The sequence below is a fragment of the Lithobates pipiens genome, unplaced genomic scaffold (assembly GCF_037356315.1).
Source record: "Lithobates pipiens isolate NorthernLeopardFrog02 unplaced genomic scaffold, aLitPip1_a1.2 Scaffold_27, whole genome shotgun sequence".
Classification (NCBI taxonomy): Eukaryota; Metazoa; Chordata; class Amphibia; order Anura; family Ranidae; genus Lithobates; species Lithobates pipiens.
The window spans coordinates 204,938,408-204,965,781 of NW_027507788.1; the positions used below are offsets into that span (position 1 = coordinate 204,938,408).

General features: G+C 43.6%; 1 protein-coding gene across 2 annotated transcripts in view; it reads right to left on the reverse strand.

Annotated features, from left to right (window-relative positions):
- Positions 1-27,374, reverse strand: part of TTC12 (tetratricopeptide repeat domain 12) — a 348,845-nt gene that overhangs the window by 157,207 nt on the left and 164,264 nt on the right. For both annotated transcript variants that reach the window (XM_077458134.1, XM_077458133.1), the window contains one exon: positions 6,442-6,501. In XM_077458134.1, the coding sequence (XP_077314260.1) occupies positions 6,442-6,501 (60 nt within the window). The remainder of the gene's footprint in view (positions 1-6,441; positions 6,502-27,374) is intronic.

A 27,374-nucleotide genomic window follows, 5' to 3' on the forward strand; every position in this document is an offset into this window, starting at 1 on the left:
TCTATTTAATCTCACTCCCCCCCCCGGCCTCTCGCACCCTGGCTACCTCCTTTAGGAAACGTATTCGTACACACCACTTGTTCGACGCTTGGCGGCTGAAACATCCCTTGGGTAGGCAATACTCATTTTACTCCCCTCCTCACAAGATGTTCTCTCGACTGGATTATTTTTTTATTACGGCCCCCTTGATATCTCACGCTGTGTCGTCTGACCTGGGTGCGATAACCTGGTCGGACCATGCCCCCTTGACGCTAGATTTATGCCTCTCGGCTGCTTTCCCCAAGAAATGTCACTGGCGACTCAACGAGTCTCTGCTCAAGCACCCTGAAACCAATGCTAAACTCGAGGCGGCCCTGTCCGAATATTTTCTCCTGAACAAAGGCTCCGTGCCCAGCCCGTCCACCCTCTGGGAAGCCCACAAGGCCTTCTTCCGGGGGCAGTGTATTGCCCTTGGTTCTCGAAGGAAAAAAGATGCGGCTCTCTTGAAAACTTCCTTGCTCCTAGAGCTTCACAGAGCAGAAAGGGCTCTGCTGCGCTCCCCTACGGTGGATCGGCTGCGCACGGTCACTGGCCTGCGGAACCGTATAAAATCCCTAGACATGTCTCACATAGACAAATCGATCCTGTGGGCTAAACAAAAGTTCTATGAGTACTCGAATAAGCCCCACAGGATGCTGGTTTCTAGACTTAACCCTAGGCCTTATCACGCCTTCCCGGATCATGTCAGACTTCCTGACGGGTCCCCCACTTTCTGCCCCCAAACAATGACCCAGGTGTTTGGTGACTTCTATGCCAAACTCTATAATTGCCTAACTCCCCCACAACATCCTACTTTTGATATGGCTGCTTTTGAGGAGTTCATGTCGGACCTGAAGCTCCCCCAGTTGTCAGATTCGGATCTGCATATACTAAACGCACCCGTTACAGAGGAGGAGGTGAACAGCACCGTTAAGGCTCTCCCCTCCCACAAAGCTCCAGGTCCGGATGGCCTCCCATACTCCTATTACAAACACTTCCTCCCAATCCTGTCGCCTTATCTAGTGACCCTGTATAATTCGCTGCTTCTAGGTAAGTCCCCTCACCAACATTTTCTTCACTCCTTCATCACGGTTATACCTAAACAGGACAAAGACCCGACCCGACCCTACCAGACAACTACAGACCTATAGCCCTTTTAAATTCAGACTACAAACTATTTACAAAAATCCTTGCCAACCGTTTGTCCCAATTCCTGACGAAGCTCATAGACAGAGACCAGGTGGGCTTCATTCCTACCAGACATGCGGGTGACAACACCCGGCGAACTATAGACCTAATTGACATGCTGAACAGGGTTCGTCGCCCCGCCCTGATTCTCAGTCTGGACGCCCAAAAGGCGTTTGACCGGTTAAGCTGGCCCTACATGTTCGCAACCCTCACTAGATTTGGCTTGCGGGGACCCTTTCTCTCCGCGTTGCAATCCCTATACTCCAACCCCTCTTCCCAGGTACGATTAGTGTCCTTCACCTCCCACTCATTCCCTATGACAAACGGGACGAGACAGGGTTGCCCTCTCTCTCCGCTCCTCTTTATACTCTGCCTAGAGCCCCTGGCAGAGGCTATCAGATCTCACCGTGATATCAAGGGGGTACCCATGCGGCAAAGGGAGTATAAATTATCCTTATTTGCGGATGACGTCCTCCTTACTCTAACCAGTCCCCACATTTCCCTCCCTTCCCTGCATGCCCTACTCACTCAACTCAGTCTATCGCATGTTCGTATGTTTCCCTGGGCTAAAGAGGGATTGTTCCAACTCCGCCACTTCGTTCACCCTGTCATGCGTAAACTTAAGCCCTTTTCGGCCCTCCAAACTGACAGTCAACTCCCAAACCACATGCGGTATTCATACCTCCAGATAACTCACTACTTTTCAACTCTTTCCCCCTTTCTCTCCCTCTCCACACCGACGCCTTTTGAGCTGCTCTGCTCCCAGGGCCCCTACCAGGCAAAGCTTATCTCTAGTATTTACCATATACTCCAGCAGAGGTCCTCTCTCACTGCCCTATCCCACTCCTACATGGACAAATGGACGCAGCTCCTTAATCAACAAATCACTCTCCCGCAATGGTCCAGAATTTGGTCCTCCACCTCTAAAATTTCCAGATGTGTGGCACAGAGAGAGACAGCATATAAAGTCCTACTGTTCTGGTATAGGACCCCCGAGGTTATTCATCGGTATGACGCCTCTCTTTCTCCCATGTGCTGGAGGTGTGGGAGGACCAAGGGAACGCATTATCATATCTTTTGGCAATGCGCTCTAATTACTCCTTTCTGGTCCATGGTATCTCACATGCTCCAGCAAATTTTTGACACCCCCATTCCATTGGATCCTGTCCACCTTCTCCTAGGCCTTCCCTTCCCGGAGTTGGGGAAGGCAGCTAATAAATTAGCTTCCTATGTGCTGCTTGCTGCTAAAAGAGCTATCCCCTCTAATTGGTTGTCTACTCAGCCCCCAACCCAGACTCAGCTGATACAGACCATCGGGGACATACGCAGGATGGAACATTTGACGGCTATGGTGGAGGATGGGATTGACCGGTTTGGCGTGATTTGGGCCCCCTGGTATGCCTCGATTTTTGGGCTCCCACAGGCTCCCTTGGTGCCCCTAACCACCCGGTCGGTGTCCGTCCCCTAGTGTTCCCTAACCCTCTCGCTCCCCGATGTTTTGTATCTGGTCAGTACTTTAAGTCTGTTTCTGCTGGCCCAACGGCCATTTGAAGCTCACCTTACCTCCTGAGGAAATTTATAGTGGTATGTAGCCCTCTTTTGTCAGATATTAGTCACGTTATTGAAGCACCTGCTCAAGACCCCAACCCCTGCATTACGACATATATGTTGTTTCTCAGCCTTTTTATTTTAATAATGTTTTACGTAATACTTTTCTGTTGTTTATTTCCTTTCTGCATTTTATTTTGCTTTGTTTTCTTTTAGTTATCTATTTTTATCCTTCAATTGCTACTGTTTGTCTGTAGTCACCATGAGGTTATATCAGTCTCTCCGATAAGGTATGCTGCAGATTTTCTTTGAATATTGTCAGTTCTGTATCTTTTCATTTTCTGTAAAAAATTCTCTCAATAAAAATTACAATTAAAAAAAAAAAAAGATCTTCTGCCTGTGACAACTTCAGCTTTGAACTTAGCTGGGCTTGTGGATGGTGTAGAAGTGGCTGAGCCACTCTCCCCCCTTTGTGATGTGCCTGCTCTAGTGTGATTATACTGTGCCCTTGTTGTGGATACTGACAGGTCACCTTGTGAGGAATCTTGGAAGGACAGCTTGCCCGACTGTGTGTAGAATTCCCTCAGTTTGCAGGGTATATAGCAGTCTTTCCTACATTTGGACATTGTCTAATTTCCTCTGGATGCTGGCGCTGGGAACCTCTGTGTTAACAGACTTTGTTGCAGATTCTTTCCTTTTGTTATAGTGAAGAAATAGCTTTTTGCTTGTCTGTGTCCATGCACATGAGAATGGGAGTGTTAATATCAATCAGGTGCTGCACTTTTGGAGTCCTAATGAGAAATGTGGCAGGGTCTGAAACCCTTTAGATATAATTTTCCTTTGGGAGTATCTCACCAAAAATGATTTCTTTCTGTTGCACAGGATGCCCAGAATCGAGTGGTGGTCCATCCATTAGGGGCGCACAGGCGCCGTCACCCCTATCCAATGCATCCGACCCCCTGATCTACATGCAGGGCATGGATTCCAATGGGGTTTTTTCTTTTTTTTAAAGCATGTGATTAGAGCCAGAGGCTCTAGCAGGCTTCAAAAAGGGTGGGCTCATGGCGCAGAGCTCTGCTCGCCGAGCCCACCCAGTTGTGTGACATTAGCAAATAAATTTTTGCTATTGTAACACTGATTCTCCTCCTGGCCAATCAGGAAATGGGTCGTGAGACCTGTCATCCTATCGGCCAATAGGAAGCATGGAGAGAACAGCCCAGAGAAGCCACTCCCACCCGCAGCCTGGTGCGCTGCCCACAAGATGGGGTAAGTGCTGGGCCCTGACCTTCTAAACCGACTTGACCCAGCCGGCCATCCAACCGGGGTGAATGCCATCCATGACCCGACCGACACTAAGCTGCAAGTCAGGTTCTGTTGGGGCACTCTGTACACCATTTATGTACATAATGTCTCCAGGTTGCCATTTTGCATTAAATTTTACAGAAAATTATAGCACTGCAGATTGAAAGGGAAAGGTCATTTATAAGAACATTCAATTACAAAATGACTTGTGTAGCGATTGTACATGCTATATTATATTTCTTTTTTATTTCCTTTATTTCCCCCCCACGAAAGTGGAGTTACCCTTTAAGTTTGAAATCAAGCTATAAAATATCTGAATGCTCTTTAACTAGAATCGATCATTCTATATAAAGCTATCTGTCAGTGAAAGGCGTGACATGTTTAAGATAACAACTGTACATGTGTGTGTAATGTCACAGACATATTTAACGAACACTCACAGTAAAAAAAAAAAGTGATTGAGTAATAAAGACAACATATTAATGCCGTGACAGCTCTAACGCTACACAAGAGGAATAATGAATTCTTTACACATGTAATGACAGGCTGCATCTCCTTACCTGCGTCATTTCCTCCTCCACAATAAATAATCAAGCCTTCCAGTCACGCATTACTTAGACTGGCAAATGGGAAACCAATTTCCTAATCCCCTCTTAAAGCAACAAGCATGACTTATATAAAGTAACTCAATTTGTGATGGCATCGCTTCCATCAATGGGCCACTTGAGCCTTGTTATGAATATTGGTATAATTCGTTTTTATGAATATTGGTCTAATTAGTGGAGTGTTTTTTATTTTTATATATATATATATATATATATATGTATGATAGTTGCTGAAAAAATGACTGATGGGAATCATACAAATGGTGGGGCTCATATCGGCAGGCTTTCTTGCCTAATGCTAAATTTGCTATTCATGCGTTAAAATGGAAAATGCAGTGCTTGACATTTGAGATGCATGGCAGTTCCAATCAGTAACTCTAGTCAAGATGCATACATAGTTGTATACTTTTACAATGGTAAACTCCACTCCTCTAGCAGATCTTGGAAGAGCAAGCAGGAGTAAAGTCGGCCATAGATAGTTTGAATCTCAGTCAGTTCAGCGGGGACCATGCGAGAATCAAACCATGTATGGGCAAACTGAAAGTACCTGTACTTGGGTACAACCAGTCTGTCAGTTTTTTTTTGGCAACTATTGCTAGCTGTTATGGACACTAGCACTAGTCACTGTGTTCTATAGGCGGGGACAGCCCCGCAGGGAGAACACAATGGCTCAGCGGGACTGTGTTGATGAGGGAATTGAGAGATTTTCCTTCCTGCAACCCATGGTTGTTCCACCTATGGCTGGCTTAACTCACTCTTGGTCTCTTACCCTGCCACATACAGTATATTGGTTGACTAAACTGTTTTCACAATTATCATGAATATTGAGTAGTTTTATTGTTTACATAATATACAAGAATCGAGGAATGACACTTGCTGTATTTTTACCATCATGAGAGGATTGGAAAGTCCCATTTGTTCAGGTATTGAGCAATACAATGCAGGAGCGGAATAAAGCTACAGTATTTGCTGACAATTCAGATTGTAAAGCCCTGATGTTGGTGCCTACATTTTAGACATGGAACTTTGACTGACTTAAAGTGATACTAAAGTCTTGTTTTTTTTTTTTATTAAAAAAAAAAGCAAACAAACACGCTATACTTACCTGCTCTGTGTAGTGGTTTTGCACAGAGCAGTCCCGATCCTACTATTGCCAGGCCCCTCGCCCGGAGCTTCTTTCCCCTCCTTTCTGCCGAGTGCCCACACAGCAAGCAACTAGCACCCAAGCCGAGCCGCAGTGTGTCCATTCAGACACTGAGCCATGGCTTGGCCCCACCTTCTCTCTTTTCTGATTGGCCCACTGACTTTCACCAATGGCGCCCGATGTGTGTCTCAGCCAATAAGGAGGGAGAGTCCTGTACAGCTGAGTCTCTTGTGCAACATTGCTGGATCGAGATGGGGCTCAGGTAAGTATTAGGGGGGCTGAGGCACAGTGAATGTTTTTTTTTCTTTAACTTAATGCATAGAATGCATTAAGATAAAAACAAAATAAAAATATTTTACAACCACTTTAAGCAAAGAAAAATCTGGTATTGGATAGTTGTGTAATCTTGTTTGGATTGCTGTGAATTTGAATCTCAGGGTGTTTTTCATAGCTATCACAGAGTAGCATTTTTTTTTAAAGGTTTATTCTATATATTTACTACACTTATTGCTGTGCTCAGAGAACACTTTAGATTTTTCCTTTTTTTAAGGTAAGTAAACTTTCATATTGGATGAATTTGAACGCTATTGATGGGTCATGTCTTCTATACGTCACACATAAAAATTGGTCTCTTACCTTCAATGCCCACTCACAGTCTGTTATAGCGTTATGGTACTTTTGCAGTTTTATATAAGCCTATAAAAAAGAAACATAATAAAAACTTAGTTATAATCATATTAGTACAATTGTATAATATGCTGCTGAACTCAGGCACAAGCCTCAGTTCTGTAGCATAAAATACTACTTTGTCTAGAGTAACAATATATTTTAATCATAAACATTGAAAAATATGTCTTAGTTATTTTTTCTGTCTGGGACCTTTTGTTGTACAGTTTTAAAAAATCTGATTAACTATGTGGCTTGAAGTTGTAAACCCAATCATTCAAATGTATTTTACATTTAAACATGTTACTGTAATGCTGCGTACACACGTAGCGGACTATCCGGTGGACTTCCCGCTGGACTGTCCACCGGACTTTCCGAACGGGCTACTTGCCCACACACGGCACTTTTTCAGCGGACTATTACGGCGTACTAAGTCCGCCGGACTATCCGCCATACTTTTGAAATGAACGGAGTCGCCCACACACGCGGAGGAAAGTCCGTTCATTTTGAGTGCGTCTCCAGGTAGGCGGGGCCCGCAAAGGAGGCGTCGCTGGCCCGCCACCTGGTATGGACTTAAAGGGGAACCCCAACGCCGAAAGGTCCCCCAGGTCCACATCAGACCCTTGTCTGAGCACGCTACCCGGCTGGCCAGGAAAGGGGGGGACGAGCGAGCGCCCCCCCTCCTGAGCCGTACCAGGCCCTCAACATGGGGGGTGCCTTGGAAAAGGGGGGGCCGCGCTGCCCCCCCACCCCAAAGCACCTTGTCCCCATGTTGATGAGGACAAGGGCCTCTTCCCGACAACCCTGGCCGTTGGTTGTTGGGGTCTGCGGGAGGGGGGCTTATCGGAATCCGGGAGCCCACTTTAATAAGGGGGCCCCCGGATACCGGTCCCCCACCCTATGTGAATGAGTATGGGGTACAATGTACCCCTACCCATTCACCTGTGAAAAAAAGTACAAAAAAAACACAACACAGGGTTAAAATAGTTTATTGCACAGCTCCGGGGGTCTTCTGTCTTCGGGGGTCTTCTTGCTGGACTCCTCCGCTATCTTCTGCTATCTCTTTTGCTAGCGGAGGAGCCCGGCTTTCTTCCTCACCGCCGGCCTCTTCTTCCGACTTCGGGGGTCTTGTCCCCCTCTTCAGTTCTTCTTGCCGGTCTTCTGTCGCCTCCCTCGCCGCTGCTGCTGCCGCGGTCTTCTGTTCTTCTGTTCTTCTCTTCAGATGTTGCCTCGTCGCTCCCTCCACTCACAATGATGGGGACAAGGCGTGCGGCGACTTATATAGGGACATCACCGGATGATGTCCCCGCCCAGTATGATGTCACAGTCCCAGAGGATGCTGGGACTGTGACATCATACTGGGCGGGGACATCATCCGGTGATGTCCCCATATGCAGCCAAGGGGGAATATTGCCCGAATGCAACCAGCAGGGCAGTGCATTCCTGCCGAACTCCTGGTCTCCTCACACCCCCCTTTGACTGAATCCTAACCTGTCACAGTTCAATACCATCCTGAACCCACAGGCCTTGGCCAAATACAAAATACTGACTCTTGAGCATGTTATCACCAACGGAGAGCTCACTCCCTTTCATGAATTGCGTACCAAATGTAATGTACCTGCACAGGCCCATGTCAGGTATCTTCAGATCGCACATGCTTATAGGTGCCAGTTTTTGGGTAAACCGATCATACTGGAATACTCAGAGCTTGAATCCACCCTTCGGGTGAAAGATCTGGAGAAGCCCATGTCTCAAGTTTACGGGTCCCTGCTGGTTGCTGCCATCCCCGAGCTGTCCTCCCTCCGCAGGAAATGGGTGGGGGACATACCGGAGCTGGATGAAGATAATTGGAGGGAGATTTGGGATTCTCCATTCTCCCCTCTGGTCCCAGCCAGGGACAAACTAGTCCAATATAAAATTATACACAGAGCCCACTACACACCCCACAGACTGCACCGTATGTCGCCGGCGCATTCCCCGGCATGCTGGCAGTGCTCCTATCAACCAGGGGACTTATTTCACATTTTCTGGGGTTGCCCAGCAATTGCACATTATTGGAGGGAGGTTCTCCATGTGATAGTTAAAATTACTAAGATTAGTGTTCCCTATGATCCTAAATATTGTCTGCTGGGGCTGGTGGAGCAAATGCCAATCCTCAGGGCTAGGAAAACACTCATATCCCTCTTGTACTATGCACGCAAGGCCATCACAATGAACTGGAAGCAATCATCTCCCCCTTCTGTCAGGTTCTGGAAAAATCTAGTGAACGCCAGTCTGCCCCTGTATAAAGCCACCTACTCGGGCAGGGGTTGCCCACAAAAATTTGAAAGGGTGTGGACCAGTTGGCTAGATGATCATACTACAGCAACTGATGTGATAACTAACCCCTAGATTAACTTTACGGTTATAGTATGATAGTGGTTTGACCCAGGTACTCATCTCACATTATCCTGTCATTATAGTATTGAGCACAGACTCTCCTGACCTAAACCTCTCCCCACATTGGGGTATAGATACGCAAGGTTGTGCTCTTAGTGCCCTGTTGCAGACTGTTGCTGCTTCAGAGGCAGACTGTTTAGGTTATAAGATGTGCCCTGTTGTGGTCGGTTGCCGCATCAGAGGATTTGTCCCTGTGTGGGTAATGTTTAGCCCCTGCGTGGGCAATTTTTGTATGTTAATGAAACATTTAATAAAAAAGATTTAAAAATAATAAATAAATAAAAGATTTGATTTCAAATACTGTATATATTTGTATGATGATTTAACAGCGGTTATACTGCGGCAGGTTGGCCCCCCTGAGCGAATCACCGTAGCTGGACGTCGGTTGCTTTAAGAGCTGTAGGGGGCGCGGTCGCGTCCGCATGCGAAAACGGAGCCGATGCCTGTGCCCGAGTCACGACAATGGAGCCGATGCGCGTCAAAGGCACAACAACGGAGCAGATGTGCGCACCCAGTGGCGGCGATGTCCTGAGAGTAGGGATGAGCCGAACACCCCCCGGTTCGGGTTCGCACCAGAGCCTGTGAACGGACCGAAAGTTTGCACGAATGTTGGAACCCTATTAATTACAATGGACGCGAACGTTCGAAATCTAAAGTGCTAATTATAACGGCCAATATGCATGTTATTGTCCTAAAAAGGGTTTGGGGACCCGGGTCTTGCCTCAGGGGACATGTATCAATGCAAAAATAAGTTTTAAAAACATGATGTTTTTTCTGGAGCAGTCATTTTAATGATGCATTAAGTGGAAAAAAAAGTGAAATATTCCTTTAAATATTGTACCTGGGGGGTGTCTAAAGTATGCCTGTGAAGTGGCATGTGTTTCCCATGTTTAGAACAGTCCCTGCACAAAATGACATTTGTAAAGGAAAAAAAGCCATTTAAAATTGCTTGCGGCTTTAATGTAATGTCTTGTCCTGACAATATGGATGAAAATCTTTGAGAAAAATGGCATGGCTACCCCATTAACCCCCCTACCCCAGCCCATTACCAGCCCCTTTGGGTCTTGTATGGATATTAAGGGGAACCCCGCACCTAAAATATGTTATGTTAATGTTAGGCAGATGCCTGTGTTGCACAAATGAACTAAACAACACCAGCAACAAGGGGGTAGATTCAGGTGTATGCTGTGCAGGAGGCACACTACACTGACTGAATATTAGGCAGATGCCTGTGTTGCACAAATCAACTACACAACACCAGCAATGAGGGGGGGTAGATTTAGGTGTATGCTGTGCAGGAGGCACACTACACCCACTGTAACAGCGCTAGGTTAGGAAGCAAAGCAAAGCTGACACTGTCCCTGCCTATCCTTCTCTCTCCCTAAAACACTACACTCACTATAACAGTGCTATCTAAAGAAGTAAAGCACAGCTGACACTGTCCCTGCCTATCCTTCCCTCTATGAATGCCGCAACACACTACACAAGGCCGCCGCGCTGGCGGCCTTATATAGTGTGGGGCGTGTACTAAACCCCCTGAGCTATAATTGGCCACAGGCATCCATCCTGTGGCCAACTATGGCTCTCCTCGCTGCCGGCGCTGTGATTGGCCAAGCATCAGCCAGCAATGCACTGCGACTGGCACAGTGCATTGTGGGCCATTCGTATCACACGAATTTGATGTGAACGGCCCACAAAGTTCTGGTTTCGATGAACGGCCGATGTTCGATTCGAACATGGGTTCGAATCGAACACCGGGCTCATCTCTACCTGAGAGAGACAGAACGGGCATCTGTCAATGTAAACCGACAGATCTCTGTTCTGTCAGGATAGAGGAGACAGATCTGCTGTTCATACTGATTATGAACAGCGATCGGTCTCCTCCTCCAAGCAGTCCCATCCCCCCACAGTTGGAAACACTCCATAGGACACACATTTAACCCTTTGATTGCCACCTAGTGTTTACCCCTTCCCTGCCAATGACATTTATTTAATAATCAGTGGCCATTTTTAGCTCTGATCACTCCGTAAATGTCAATGGTCCCAAAAGTGTCCTATCTTTCCACTGCAATGTCGCTGTCTCACAAAAAATCACTGATCACCGTCATTACTAGTAAAAAAATAAAAATAAAAATAATAAAAAGCCATAAATCTATCCCCTATTTTGTAGACGCTATGACTTTTGTGAAACCCAATCAATATACGCTTATTGCAATTTTTTTACAAAAAATATGTAGAAGAATACATAAATCAGCCTAAACTGAGGAAGCAATTTATTTATTTATTTTTTTACATTTGGGAATATTTATTATAGTAAAAAGTAAAAAATATATTTTTTTTCAAAATTTTGTTTATAGCGCAAAAAATAAAAACCACAGGTGATCAAATACCACCAAAAGCTCTATATGTGGGGAATAAAAAGGACATGCACTTTGTTTGGATATGTATTCTTCTGATTCTAAAAGCAGAAGTTTTTTTGTTTCCTTATTATAGGGGCACGCTGTACTACAATTTGTGTCTTACTATAGGGGCACTCTAATGGCAGGAGGAGCCAAAAGCGCCAGTGTGAAGCCCCAGAAAAGGAGAATCAGAACAGGTAAGAGCAGCTCAGTATGACAAGTTTGTGTGTTTAAAAAAGAAAAGAAAATCCAACGTTTACAATCCTATTAAGGGCTCTGTGTAGGGAAGATCAGCATCTGAAGCTTGATGTTGATAGACTGGAGGTCTCTGCAGCCCCTCCAGAGTTACCGTGGGCCTCTTGGCTGCTTTTCTGATAAATGCTCTCCTTGCCCGGCCTATCAGTTTAGGTGGACAGCCGTGTCTGGTGGGTTTGCAGTTGTGCCCTACTCTTTCCATTTTCGGATGATGGATTGAACAGTGCTCTGTGACGTTGTCAAAGCTGTTGTTTAAAGCTTGGGATATTTTTATAACATAACCCTGCTTTAAACTTCTCCACAACTTTATTTCTGATCTGTCTGGTGTGTTCCTTGACCTTCATAATGCTGTTTGTTCATTAAGGTTCTTTAACAAATTTCTGAGGGCTTCACAGAACAGCTGTATTTATACTGAGATTAACCACTTGACCACTGGGCACTTAAACACCCTTAATAACCAGACCAATTTTCAGCTTTCGGTGCTCTCACATTTTGAATGACAATTACTCAGTCATGCAACACTGGACCTATATGAAATTTTTGTCCTTTTTTTCACACAAATGGAGCTTTCTTTTGGTGGTATTTAATCACCGCTGGGTTTTTTATTTTTTGTGCTATAAAAGAAAAAATAAAGAAAATTCTGTAAAAAAATGAATTTTTCTTCGTTTCTGTTATAAAATTTAGCAGATTAGTAATTTTTTCTTCATAAATTTTGGCCAAAATTTATACCACTACATATCTTTGGTAAAAATAAGTACAAATTGGTGGATATTATTTGGTCTTTGTGAAAGTTATAGAGTCCACAAGCTATGGTGCCAATATCTGAAAATTGATCACACCTGAAGTACTGACGGCCTATTTCAATTCTTGAGACCCTAACATGCCAGAAAAGTACAACTACCCCCCAAATGACCCCTTTTTGGAAAGAAGACATTCCAAGGTATTTAGTAAGAGGCATGATGAGTTTTTTGAAGTTGTCATTTTTTTCCCACAATTCTTTGCAAAATCAAGATTTTTTTTACTTTTTATTTTTTTTTTCACAAAATTGTCATATTATCAGTTTATTTCTCACACAGCATATGCATACCACAAATTACACCCCAAAACAAATTCTGCTATTACTCCCGAGTACGGTGATACCACATGTGTGAGACTTTTACACAGTGTGGCCACATACAGAGGCCCAACATGCATGGAGCGCCATCAGGCATTCTGGAGCACCCAGGACAATTCTGACATTTCTCTCCTACATGTAAAAATCATCATTTATTTGCTAGAAAATTACATCGAATCCCAAAACATTATATATGTTTTTTAGCAAACACCCTGGAGAATACAATGGTGGTCGTTGCAACTTTTTATCTCGCACGGTATTTGCGCAACAATTTTTCGAATGCTTTTTTTTGGGAAAAAAAACTGTTTTGTGCTTAAAAAAAAAAAAACACAGTAAAGTTAGCCCAATTTTTGCATAATGTGAAAGATAAAGTTACACCGAGTAAATTGATACCTAACATGTCACTCTTCAAAATTGCACAGGCTCGTGGAATGGCGCCAAACGTCGCTACTTAAAAATCCCCATAGGCGACGATTTTTTTTTTTTTACTGGTTATATGTTTTGAGTTACAGAGGAGGTCTAGGGCTAGAATTATTGCTCTCGCTCTAACGTTCGCAGCGATACCTCACATGTGTGGTTTGAACACCGTTTTCATATGTGGGCGGGACTTACGTATGCGTTCGCTTCTGCATGCGAGCACATGGGGACAGGGGCGCTTTAAAAAATATATATATTTTATTGTTCATTTTACTTTATTTATTTTAGTTTGACATTTTTTTCCCCAAAAATAAATTTTTTGATCACTTTTATTCCTATTACAAGGAATGTAAACATCCCTTGTAATAGGAATATGGCATGACAGGTCCTCTTTACAGTGAGATATGGGGTCAATAAGACCCCGCATCTCATCTCTAAGCTGGGAAGCCTGAAAAAAAAAAAAAAGATTCTGGATTTGATCGTATTGGCGAGTCGGTAGAAGCACCGGAGGGCGGCGGGAGGGGGGGTGTCTATGGCTGGGTATTGCAGGGTATCACCGACTATGGCTGGGTATCTCAGAGTATGGCTGGGTATCTCAGAGTATGGCGTTGCAGAGCATTGCAGAGTGTTGCACGGTATTGGCGGGTGTTGCAGAGCATTGCAGAGTGTTGCAGGGTATTGGTGGGTGTTGCAGAGCGTTGCAGGGTATTGCAGAGTGTTGCAGGGTATTGCAGTGTTGCAGAGTATTGCAGGGTATTGCAGAGTATTGCAGAGTATTGCAGGGTATTGCAGAGTATTGCAGTGTATTGCAGAGTATTGCAGGGTATTGCAGGGTATTGCAGGGTATTGCAGGGTATTGCAGAGTATTGCAGGGTATTGCACAGTATTGCAGAGTATTGCAGAGTATTGCAGAGTAATGCAGAGTAATGCAGAGTATTGCAGGGTATTGCAGGGTATTGCAGAGTAATGCAGGGTATTGCAGAGTAATGCAGAGTATTGCAGAGTAATGCAGAGTAATGCAGGGTATTGCAGAGTAATGCAGGGTATTGCAGAGTATTTGCAGGGAATTCAGGGGTTAATTTTCGGTGAGCAGCGATGTGGGCACTGCAGATGCAGCCCACATCGCTGCTGACACCGATCTCTTCCCCCTCCGCTGTTCCGATCGGTACAGAGAGGGGGAGGGAGGAACCGGCGTCATAACATGACGCCGGTTTGTTTACAAGTGATCACTCCGTCATTTATGCTATGAGCGGCCGTTTACCATGATCCGTGATGCGCCGGGTCCTGTGGACCCGGCGGTCACGGATGCTCTCGAGTGCGCGCCCCAGGGGGCGCGCGAGAGCGGAATTCTGGGAGGACGTCATATGACGGCCTCCCAGAGTTAAGAAACCGCCCTGTAGCCATCATTTGGCTATAGGGCGGTTATTAAGTGGTTAAATTACACACATGTGAACTCTCTTTACTAATTAGTTGACTTCTGAAGACAATTGGTTCCACTAGATCTTAGTTAGGGGTAAAAAGTAAAGGGGGCTGAATAGAAATGCACAGCGCACTTCTCAGATATTTGTAAAAAATTTGGAAAACCATTTATCATTGTCCTCCTTCTTCACAATTATGTGCCACTTTGTGTTGGTCTATCACATAAAATCCCAATAAAAAAGTGTTTTCCTTTTCTTTGCACATTTTCAAAAAAATGGTGGAAAAAAAATGACATGTTCAAAAGACTCATTATGCCTCATATATTATACGTTTGGATGTTTACTTTTCAAAATGGGGTAATTTTTTGGGCGTTTCCATTGTCCTGGTGCTCCAGAACCTTCAAAAGAATAATAGGTAGTCAAGAAATTAAATATGTAATTTATGTCCCTAGAACACCTGATGGTGCTCCCTGCATGTTAAGGCCTCAGTATGTGGCCAGGCTGTGTAAAAGTCTCATGCAGTGAGAGGATTAGTAGAATGTGTTTTGGGGTGTCGTTGCAAGTATACATATTCTGTGTGTAAGAAACAATAAACTGACAATTTTGTGAAAAAAATCTTAATTTTACAAAGAATTGTGGGAAAAAATTAAAACTTCAAAAAATCACCATGCCTCTTAATAAATACCTTGGCTTGTCAATGTCTCAAGAAAGATCAGTGCATCAGGTGTGATCAATTTTCAGTGCTTGGCACCATAGCTTGTAGACTATAACTTTCACACAGACCAAATAATATACACTTATTTTGGTTATTTTACCAAAGATATGTAGCAGTATACATTTTGGCCATAATTTATGAATAAAAATTACTAATTTGCAACATTTTATAACAGAAACAAAGAAAAATGTTTTTTTTAAACAAATTTTCAGTCGTTTTTGATTTATAGGGCAAACAATAAAAATTAAATACCACCAAAATAAATATTTGTGTGAAAAAACAGGACACAAATGTCATATGGGTACAGTGTTGCATGACTGAATAATTGTCATTTAAAATGTGAGAGCACTGAAAGCTGAAAATTGGTCTGGTTAGGAAGGGGGTTTAAGTGCCCAGTGAGCAAGTGGTTACATTACAATCCTGTCTATTTCATTCTCCCATTTTTTCATACATATTAACTCAATAAAACATTCCATGGGAAGTAGGAGTTTATATATAGTTGACAAATTATCGGTCTTTGTCCCTTTATTAATAATTGTTCAAAAATGGTTAGTTGTCTGTCAGTTAAGGAAGATTGTATATTAATCCTAATATATGTATTTAACTGTTGATATTGCATCCATTTATGTTCATGCTCAGGTCCTAGTTCAGGCAATCGAGGGAGCTTGCCATCTACGAGGGTCTGGACTACCCTTACATTTTCAGTCCTTTTCCATTTCAGAAAATGATTAACCTCTAATGCTGGAGATAATTCTGGATTAAAAAATAATAGTCCTTGGTCCTATCAATGTGGATAGGCCTCCACTTTTTAAGATCTTATCCCATATCTTTAGAGTTGATAACGTAAATAATGTTAGATTTTTTTTTCTCTGGTCTGAGCTGGGGTTTTACCCACAAAAGAGATTTAAATTGCAGTCCGATAACATCTTCTTCCAGAGTTACCCATTGTTACCATGTTCTATATTATGATACCAGTCTATAATCCTATTTAAAGATGCAGCTTCTAGATACAGTGGTGTGAAAAAGTGTTTGCCCCCTTCCTCATTTCCTGTTCCTTTGCATGTTTGTCACACTTAAGTGTTTCGGAACATCAAACCAATTTAAACAATAGTCAAGGACAACACAAGTAAACACAAAATGCAATTTGTAAATGAAGGTGTTTATTATTAAAGGTGAAAAAAAATCCAATCCATCATGGCCCTGTGTGAAAAAGTGATTGCCCCCCTTGTTAAAACATACTATAACTGTGGTTGTCCACACCTGAGTTCAATTTCTCTAGCCACACCCAGGCCTGATTATTGCCACACCTGTTCACAATCAAGGCATCACTTAAATAGGAGCTGCTTGACACAGTAAGGTCCACCAGAAGATCCTTAAAAGCTACACATCATGCCGAGACCCAAAGAAATTCAGGAACAATTGAGAAAGAAAGTAATTGAGATCTATCAGTCTGGAAAGGGTTATAAAGCCATTTCCAAAGCTTTGGGAATCCAGCGAACCACAGTGAGAACCATTATCCACAAATGGCGAAGACATGGAACAGTGGTGAACCTTCCCAGGAGTGGCCGGCCGCCCAAAATTACCCCAAGAGCGCAGCGACGACTCATCCAAGAGGTCACAAAAGACCCCACAACAACGTCCAAGGAACTGCAGGCCTCACTTGCCTCAGTTAAGGTCAGCGTTCATGCCTCCACCATCAGGAAAAGACTGGGCAAAAATGGCCTGCATGGCAGAGTTCCAAGGAGAAAACCACTGCTGAGCAAAAAGAACATCAAAGCTCGTCTCAATTTCTCCACAACACATCTTGATGATCCCCAAGACTTTTGGGACAACATTCTGTGGACCGATGAGACAAAAGTGGAACTCTTTGGAAGGTGTGTGTCCAAGTATATCTGGCGTAGAAGGAACACTGCATTTCATAAAAAGAACATTATACCAACAGTAAAATATGGTGGTGGTAGTGTGATGGTCTGGGGCTGTTTTGCTGCTTCAGGACCTGGAAGACTTGCCGTGATAAAAGGAACTATGAATTCTGCTGTCTACCAAGAGATCCTGAAGGAGAATGTCCGACCATCTGTTCGTGTACTCAAGCTGAAACGAACTTGGGTTCTGCAGCAGGACAATGATCCTAAACACACCAGCAAGTCCACCACCGAATGGCTGAAGAAAAACAAAATGAAGACTTTGGAGTGGCCTAGCCAAAGTCCTGACCTGAATCCTATTGAGATGTTGTGGTATGACCTTAAAAAGGCTGTTCATGCTCGAAAACCCTCTAATGTAACTGAATTAGGACAATTCTGCAAAGATGAGTGGGCTAAAATTCCTCCAGGACGCTGTAAAAGCCTCATTGTACGTTATCGCAAACGCTTGGTTGCAGTTGTTGCTGCTAAGGGTGGCCCAACCAGTTATTAGGTTTAGGGGGCAATCACTTTTTCACACAGGGCCATGATGGTTTGGATTTTTTTTCACCTTTAATAATAAACACCTTCATTTACAAATTGCATTTTGTGTTTACTTGTGTTGTCCTTGACTATTGTTTAAATTGGTTTGATGTTCCGAAACACTTAAGTGTGACAAACATGCAAAGGAACAGGAAATGAGGAAGGGGGCAAACACTTTTTCACACCACTGTATTTTGTAAAATCAGGTAAAGCAAGGCCTCCATTCTTTTTTGTACTAATTAACCACTTGCCGACCGCTGCACGACGATATACGTCGGCAGAATGGCACGGGCAGGCATATGGGCGTATATATAAGTCCCTGCCTGGCCGCGGGTGGGGGGCCCGATCGGGCCCCCCCCCCGGTGCCTGCGGCGGTCGGCATTCCTTCGAGAGCGATCCGGGATGAGGGGGCGGCCATTCATTCATGGCCACCCCCTCGCGATCGCTCTCGACGAATGGAAATCCTCCGTGACATCACTTCCTCTCCTGTAATGTAAACACAGGAGAGGAAGTGATGTATTCTCTCCTCCGTGTCGGTATTTTTCGTTCCGGCACCGAGGAGAGAGGTTCGGTGAGTTGCACCAACACACCACACATACAGTAGAACATGCCAGGCACACTCACACCCCCCCTTTACCCCCCGATCACCCCCCCCAATTACCCCTGCCCCCCCAGTCACAGTGACACCAATTGCTTTTTTTTTTTTTTGCATTGGTGTCATTTGTGACTGTAATAACTGTTAGGGCAGTTAGGGTTAGCCCCCTTTAGTTCTAATGTACCCCCCTAACCCCTCCAATAAAGGTTTAACCCCGTGATCACCCCCCGTCGCCAGTGTCACTAAGGCTGGGTTCACATTGCAGCGGTTTGAGAACGGATGTGATTCGCACCGCACTGCAGTGCAAATCACATCCGATCTCTGTGCGATTCGAGTTCAGCCATACAGATAGTATGGCTGAATTCGTGTCGCACCCGCCGCACCCGCCGCAAACTCGCACGGGACCCTTTTTTTGGTCCGCAGCAGAATCGGATCGCATGGGTGTTCACACCATGCGATCCGAGTTTGCAGATCGCACTGCGATATGCGAACTGATCTGGGGGTGTCATTATTTCACTGACACTCCCAGCAGTTCGCATAGGGCAGTGTGAACTGCCGCCGGGAGGCATGCGATGCGGGAACCCGCCGCGGATTCGTGGCGTTCCCGCATCGCTCCAGTGTGAACCCAGCCTAATAAGCGATCATTTTTCTGATCGCTGTATTAGTGTCACAGGTGACGCTAGTTAGGCAGGTAGGTATTTAGGTTCGCCGCAACTTTTTATAGCGCCAGGGACCCCCATATACTACCGCATAAAGCCCCCTGATTGCCCCCTAGTTAACCCTTTCACCAGTGATCACCATATAACTGTTACAGGTGACGCTGGTTGGTTAGTTATTTTTTTATAGTTTCAGGGCACCCGCCATTTATTACCTAATAAAGGTTTAACCCCCTGATCACCCGGCGGGTGTCATTTGTGACTGTAATAACTGTTAGGGCAGTTAGGGTTAGCCTCCTTTAGTTCTAAGGTACCCCTCTAACCCCCCCAATAAAGGTTTAACCCCGTGATCACCCCCCGTCGCCAGTGTCACTAAGGCTGGGTTCACATTGCAGCGGTTTATGAGAACGGATGTGATTCGCACCGCACTGCAGTGCAAATCACATCCGATCTCTGTGCGATTCGAGTTCAGCCATACAGATAGTATGGCTGAATTCGTGTCGCACCCGCCGCACCCGCCGCAAACTCGCACGGGACCCTTTTTTTGGTCCGCAGCAGAATCGGATCGCATGGGTGTTCACACCATGCGATCCGAGTTTGCAGATCGCACTGCGATATGCGAACTGATCTGGGGGTGTCATTAACATTTCACTGACACTCCCAGCAGTTCGCATAGGGCAGTGTGAACTGCCGCCGGGAGGCATGTGATGCGGGAACCCGCCGCGCATTCGTGGCGTTCCCACATCGCTCCAGTGTGAACCCAGCCTAATAAGCGATCGTTTTTCTGATCACTGTATTAGTGTCACAGGTGACGCTAGTTAGGCAGGTAGGTATTTAGGTTCGCCGCAGCTTTTTATAGCGCCAGGGACCCCCATATACTACCGCATAAAGCCCCCTGATTGCCCCCTAGTTAACCCTTTCACCAGTGATCACCATATAACTGTTACAGGTGACGCTGGTTGGTTAGTTTTTTTTTTTATAGTTTCAGGGCACCCGCCATTTATTACCTAGTCTCACTAGTGTATCCCTAAATTTAGGGGTGTCTACTTTCCAAAATGGGGTCATTTGGGGGGGGTTTGTGCCATCTTGGCATTTTATGGCTTTCAAAACTGTAACGCCCTTAGAAAGCCTGAAGGCGGTGCTTGGTTTTCGAGGCCCCGTACGCGGCTAGGCTCCCAAAAAGTCCCACATATGTGGTATCCCCGTACTCAGGAGAAGCAGCAGAATTTATTTTGGGGTGTCATTTCACATATGCCCATGGCATGCGTGAGAAATATATCATTTAGTGACAACTTTGTGAAAAGAAAAAAAAAAGTTTGTAATTTTCCCGCAGCTTGTGGCAAAATATAAAATATTCCATGGACTCAAAATGCCTCTCAGCAAATAGCTTGGGGTGTCTACTTTCTAAAATGGGGTCATTTGTGGGGGTTTTGTGCCATCTTGGCATTTTATGGCCTTCAAAACTGTAATAGGTAGTGAGGAGTGAAGTCAAATATTTACGCCCTTAGAAAACCTGAAGGCGGTTCTTGGTTTTCGGGGCCCCGTACGTGGCTAGGCTCCCAAAAAGTCCCACATATGTGGTATCCCCGTACTCAGGAGAAGCAGCAGAATTTATTTTGGGGTGTCATTTCACATATGCCCATAGCATGTGTGAGCAATATATCATTTAGTGACAACTTTGTGAAAAAAAAATAAAAAAAAATTAAAGTTTGTAATTTTCCCGCAACTTGTGGCAAAATATAAAATATTCCATGGACTCAAAATGCCTCTCAGCAAATAGCTTGGGGTGTCTACTTTCTAAAATGGGGTCATTTGTGGGGGTTTTGTGCCATCTTGGCATTTTATGGCCTTCAAAACTGTAATAGGTAGTGAGGAGTGAAGTCAAATATTTACGCCCTTAGAAAACCTGAAGGCGGTTCTTGGCTTTCGGGGCCCCGTACGCGGCTAGGCTCCCAAAAAATCCCACACGTGTGGTATCCCCGTACTCAGGAGAAGCAGCAGAATTTATTCTGGGGTGTCATTTCACATATGCCCATAGCATGTGTAAGCAATATATCATTTAGTGACAACTTTGTGTAAAAAAAAAAAAAAAATTATTTTTTTGTCATTATTCAATCGCTTGAGGCAAAAAAATAAAATATTCGATGGGCTCAACATGCCACTTATCAATTTCCTTAGGGGGTCTACTTTCCAAAATGGGGTCATTTGGGGGGGTTTTGTACTGCCCTGCCATTTTAGCACCTCAAGAACTGAGATAGGCAGTCGTAAACTAAAAGCTGCGTAAATTCCAGAAAACGTACCTTAGTTTGTAGATGTGACAACTTTTGCGCAAACCAATAAATATACAGTTATTGACTTTTTTTTTACCAAAGACATGTGGCTGAATACATTTTGGCCTAAATGTATGACTAAAATTGAATTTATTGGATTTTTCTAATAACAAAAAGTAGAAAATATCATTTTTTTTCAAAATTTGCGGTCTTTTTCCATTTATATCGCAAAAAATAAAAATCGCAGAGGCAATCAAATACCATCAAAAGAAAGCTCTATTTGTGGGAAGAAAAGGACGCAAATTTTGTTTGGGTACAACATTGCATGACCGCGCAATTACCAGTTAAAGCAGCGCAGTGCCAAATTGTAAAAAGACCTCTGGTCATTTACCAGCAAAATGGTCCGGTCTGAAAGTGGTTAATATGTCCCTACTTATTCATGGTGTTTTATGAGCCCAAATAAAGCTTCCTACATCCTTACATAGCTGTGCCCTTAAATTAATTGGGGGGGGGGGGGTTAAAGGTATAGCTTGGACTAAATACAGTAATTTTGGTAAAATATCAATTTTCACTGTATTAATTCTCCCCATCCATGAGGGGACCATTTTATCATATTTTGGGAGTAAGTTTAAAATCTTACATGTCATTGGGGAATAATTTAATTCCTGTAATTTAGTCATATCTGTTGGAATATATAACCCGAGATAATTAATTGCCACTTTTTGCCATTTAAAAAAGGGAATTTTTTTTCTGGAGGAGCTCCTGATCTTTATTTGGAAGTGATATATTTAACATCTCTGACTTATCATAGTTGACTTTAACCACTTAACGACCGCCGCATGCCATTGTACGTCATCACAATGGCATGTACAGGCACAAGCACGTACATGTACGTGCTTGCCTTCCAGCGGGTGGGGGGTGCGATCGGACCCCCTCCCGCTGGATGCGGCGGTCCGTTTCGCTTCAGGAGCGATCTGGGATGGGGATGGCCAGAAACCAACAGCCATCCCCTCTCGATCGCTCCTGGCGAATGAGAAGCTTCTTCCCACTGTGTATTGTATACACAGGCAGGGAGGAAGTGATGTCATTCTCCTCGGGGCGGTCTTTTTGACCGGACTACGAGGAGAAGACTAAAAGTAAGTGTGCACCAACACTACACTGACATGTAGGCACACACAGGCACACAAACTACTATACATACTATAAAATACTACCCAATAATGGTTTTAACCCCCTGATTGCCCCTAGTTAACCCTTTCACCCCCTTTTGCCAGTGTCACTAAGCGATCATTTTTCTGATCGCTGCATTAGTGTCACTAGTGTCGCTAGGTAGCTAGTTATTTTTTTAGGTTCACCGCCAGGTTTTTATAGCACTAGGTACCCCCATATACTACCCAATAATGGTTTTAACCCCCTGATTGCCCCTACAGTTGACCCTTTCACCAGCGATCACCGTATAAGTGCCACTGGTGACGCTGGTTATCCAGTTAGTTTTTTAGGTTCCCCGTCAGGTTTTTATATAGCGCCAGGGACCCCCATATACTACCTAATAAAAATTTGAACCCCCTGATTGCCCCTAGTTAACCCTTTCATCAGTGATCACCGTATAAGTGTTACGGGTGACTCTGGTTAGTTAGTTTGCTTTTTATAGCATCAGGGCACCCACCATTTATTACCCAATAAAGGTTTAACCCCCTGATCACCCGGTCGGGTGATATCAATTAGGTTTTAGGGTCAGGGTCTGCGTCGCCCCAGGCAGCGCTAGATTAGTGCCAGTACCGCTAACACCCACACGCAAAGCATACACCTCCCGTAGTGGTATAGAATCTGAACAGATCAATATCTGATCTGATCAGATCTATACTAGCGTCCCCAGCAGTTTAGGGTTCCAAAAAAACGCATTGTTAGCGGGATTAGCCCAGATACCTGCTAGCACCTGCGTTTTGCCCCTCCGCCCAGCCCACCCAAGTGCAGTATCGATCGATCACTGTCACTTACAAAACACTAAACGCATAACTGCAGGGTTCGCAGAGTCAGGCCTGATCCCTGCGATCGCTAACAGTTTTTTTTGGTAGCGTTTTATATTTAAATCCGGAAGGCAGTGCTTGGTTTTCGGGGTCCCGTACGTGGCTAGGCTCCCAAAAAGTCCCCCACATGTGGTATCCCTGTACTCGGGAGAAGCAGCAGAATTTATTTTGGGGTGTAATTTGACTTATGCCCATAGCATGTGTGAGCAATATATCATTTAGTGACAACTTTGTGCAAAAAAAAAAAAAAATTGTAATATTCCTGCAACTTGTGGCAAAATATAAAATATTTCATGGACTCAACATGGCTCTCAGTAAATAGCTTGGGGTGTCTACTTTCCAAAATGGGGTCATTTGGGGGAGTCTTGTGCTATTTTTGGCATTGTATGGCCTTCGAAACTGTGATAGGTAGTGAGGAGTGAAATCAAAAATTTGCACCCTTAGAAACCCTGAAGTCAGTGATTGGTTTTCGGGGTGCCGTACGCGGCTAAACTCCCAAAAAGTCCCACATATGTGGTATCCTAGTACTCAGGAGAAGCAGCAGAATATATTTTGGGGTGCAATTCCACATATAACTATGGCATGTGTGAGCAATATATCATTTAGTGACAACTTTTTGTAAACTTTTTTTTTTTGTGTCATTATTCAATCACTTGGGACAAAAAAAAAAAATATTCAATGGGCTCAACATGCCCCTCAGCAATTTCCTTGGGGTGTCTACTTTCCAAAATGGGGTCATTTGGGGGGGTTTGTACTGCCCTGCCATTTTAGCACCTCAAGAAATGAGATAGGCAGTCATAAATTAAAAGCTGTGTAAATACCAGAAAATTTACTAGTTTGTAGACGCTATAACTTTTGCGCAAACCAATAAATATACGCTTATTGACATTTTTTTTTACTAAAGACATGTGGCTGAATAAATTTTACCCTAAATGTATGACTAAAATTGAGTTTATTAGATTTTTTCTTATAACAAAAAGTAGAAAATATCTTTTTTTCTCAAAATTTTCTGTCTTTTTCCATTTATATCGCAAAGGAAGGAGCTCCGGGAAGATCTCATGGCAGTGGGGACATTGGTTTCAGTCAATACCATAAGTAACATACTCCACCGCAATGGTCTCCGTTCCAGACGAGCCCGTAAGGTACCTTTACTTTCAAAGCGTCATGTCAAGGCTCGTCTACAGTTTGCTCATGATCACTTGGAGGACTCTGAGACAGACTGGTTCAAGGTTCTCTGGTCTGATGAGACCAAGATCGAGATCTTTGGTGCCAACCACACACGTGACGTTTGGAGACTGGATGGCACTGCATACGACCCAAAGAATACCTTAACTACAGTCAAGCATGGTGGTGGCAGCATCATGCTGTGGGGCTGCTTCTCAGCCAAGGGGCCTGGCCATCTGGTCCGCATCCATGGGAAGATGGATAGCACGGCCTACCTGGAGATTTTGGCCAAGAACCTCCGCTCCTCCATCAAGGACCTTAAGATGGGTCGTCATTTCATCTTCCAACAAGACAACGACCCAAAGCACACAGCCAAGAAAACCAAGGCCTGGTTCAAGAGGGAAAAAATCAAGGTGTTGCATGGCCTAGTCAGTCTCCTGACCTTAACCCAATTGAAAACTTGTGGAAGGAGCTCAAGATTAAAGTCCACATGAGACACCCAAAGAACCTAGATAACTTGGAGAAGATCTGCATGGAGGAGTGGGCCAAGATAACTCCAGAGACCTGTGCCGGCCTGATCAGGTCTTATAAAAGACGATTATTAGCTGTAATTGCAAACAAGGGTTATTCCACAAAATATTAAACCTAGGGGTTGAATAATAATTGACCCACACTTTTATGTTTAAAATTTATTAAAATTTAACTGAGCAACATAACTTTTTGGTTTGTAAGATTTATGCATCTGTTAATAAATCCTGCTCTTGTTTAAAGTTTGAAGGCTCTAACTTATTTGCATCTTATCAAACCTGCTAAATCTGCAGGGGGTTGAATACTACTTGTAGTCACTGTACATGTTTTCATTGTATTATCTCTTACCTCCCTGCCCATCATAAAACCAGTTGGATCTAGATTAATATGTACAGGTAGAATGGATGTAAATCTATTTGCAATGATCTTAGAATATAGACACAAGTCTATATTTGTAAGGGAAACTGGTCGAAAGTTACCACACACTGTGTGGTCCTTTTCTGGTTTTGGAATCAATACTATATGAGCTTCCATACTTTGATGTAAAATGATTGAGTATCAGATATGGAATTAAATGTCTCTTAGAATGGGAATAAGAATCTCTTGAAATTTCTTATAGAACCTTGAAGTATATCCATCTGGGCACAGGCTTTGCTTAGGGTCAAGGCAGATAAAGCTTGCTGTATTTCTTCTACTGAGATATCTTTTTCTTGTTCTTCTATTGTTTCTTTGGGTAGGCTAGGTAATGCTGTTTCTCTCATATATTGGTGTATTTCCTCTAGCTTAGCTTTCTTTCCATTACTTTCTTGTTGTATTGATAAATTATAGAACTTAGAATAGTATGTATGAAATGTTTTAGCAGTTTCCCCAGGGTCATATGTTATTTCCCCTGACATCTTTTGAATTTTATTTATAGGGGGTCAAAGGTTTTTGTTGTTTTTAGGTTTCTCACTAGTACCTTTCCTGGTTTATTTCCATGTTGATAGAACAGAGTTCTATTTTTATCCCTTGTTTACAGGGATTGTTCATTCAACATTGCTTGTAATTCGATTTGTTTGTCATTTAATCTGATTTTGTCCAATGGGTAGAGATTTAGTTTGTGCATATTTTCTAATACTGAGATTTCTCCCATCAGTTGCACTATTTTATGCCCTCTCTCTTTCTTCAATCTAGCTCCATGCTTAATGAACAATCCCCGCAATACACATTTCAATGTTTCCCATTGCATAGGGATCGATGTATTATCTATGTCATGGATTTGCAGGAATTCTTTTACTGCCTGCTGAACATTCTTCTCACATTCATTGTCTTTAAGGAGGTTATCTTTTAATCTCTAAGATCCTTGAAATTTCTTATGTTGGGTCAGTACCAGCTCCAAAAATATTGGAGCATGATCTGACCATAGAAAATTACCAATGTTGGAGGAAGGTGTCATCGTTAGTCCTATTTGACTGACTAAAAAATAATCTATTCTGTGATATGTGTTGTGTATATTCGAATATGAATCATTTTTCTCTGTCTGATGTTAGACCCTCCATATATCTACCATTTGATGTTTGTTTTTTCTAATAATTGTTTAAATTCATTTAACCAATTGCCTACCAGACACTTACAACCCCCTTCTTGCCCAAGCAATTTTTCAGCGCTGTCGCACTTTGAATGGCAATTGCACAGTCATGTTACACTGTATCCAAACAATTTTTTTTTATCATTTTCTTCACAAAAATAGAGCTTTCTTTTGGTGGTATTTAATCTTCTTGCCCAAGTCATTTTTCAGCTTTCAGCGCTGTTGCACTTTGAATGACAACTGGGTGGTCGCGCTACACTGTACCCAAACAATTTTTTTTACCATTTTCTTCACACAAATAGAGATTTATTTTGGTGGTATTTAATCACTGGTGGGTTTTTTATTTTTTACAAAAAAAAAAGACCAAACATTTTGAAAAAAAAGTTTTTTTACTTTTTCTCTGTCAGTAAATTTTGTAACTAAGTAATTTTTCGCCTTCACTGATGTGCGCTGATGAGGCAGCACTGATGGGAACTGATAGGCTGAACTGGTGGGCACTGATGAGACGGCATTTTTGGGCACTGATAGGTGGCACTGCTGAGCACTGATAGGCGGCACTGATGGGCACCGTTAGGTGGCACTGATAGGCGGTACTGATGGGCATTGATGGGTGGCACTGATGGGCGACACTGATGGGCATTACTGATGGGCATTGATTGACATAAGTGATGGGCATTGATGAGCAGCACTGATAGGCGGCACTGATTGCCAGCACTAACTGGCATCACTAATGGGCACTGATTGGTGGCACTTGTGAGCAGTGGTGGGCACTGATTGCTGCCACTGGTGGCCACTGATAGCTGGCATTGGTAGGCAATGGTGGGCATTGATTTGTGACACTATTTTGCAATATTGTAATCAAAGCACTGATGATCAGTGCCCTGATTACATTCCTAGA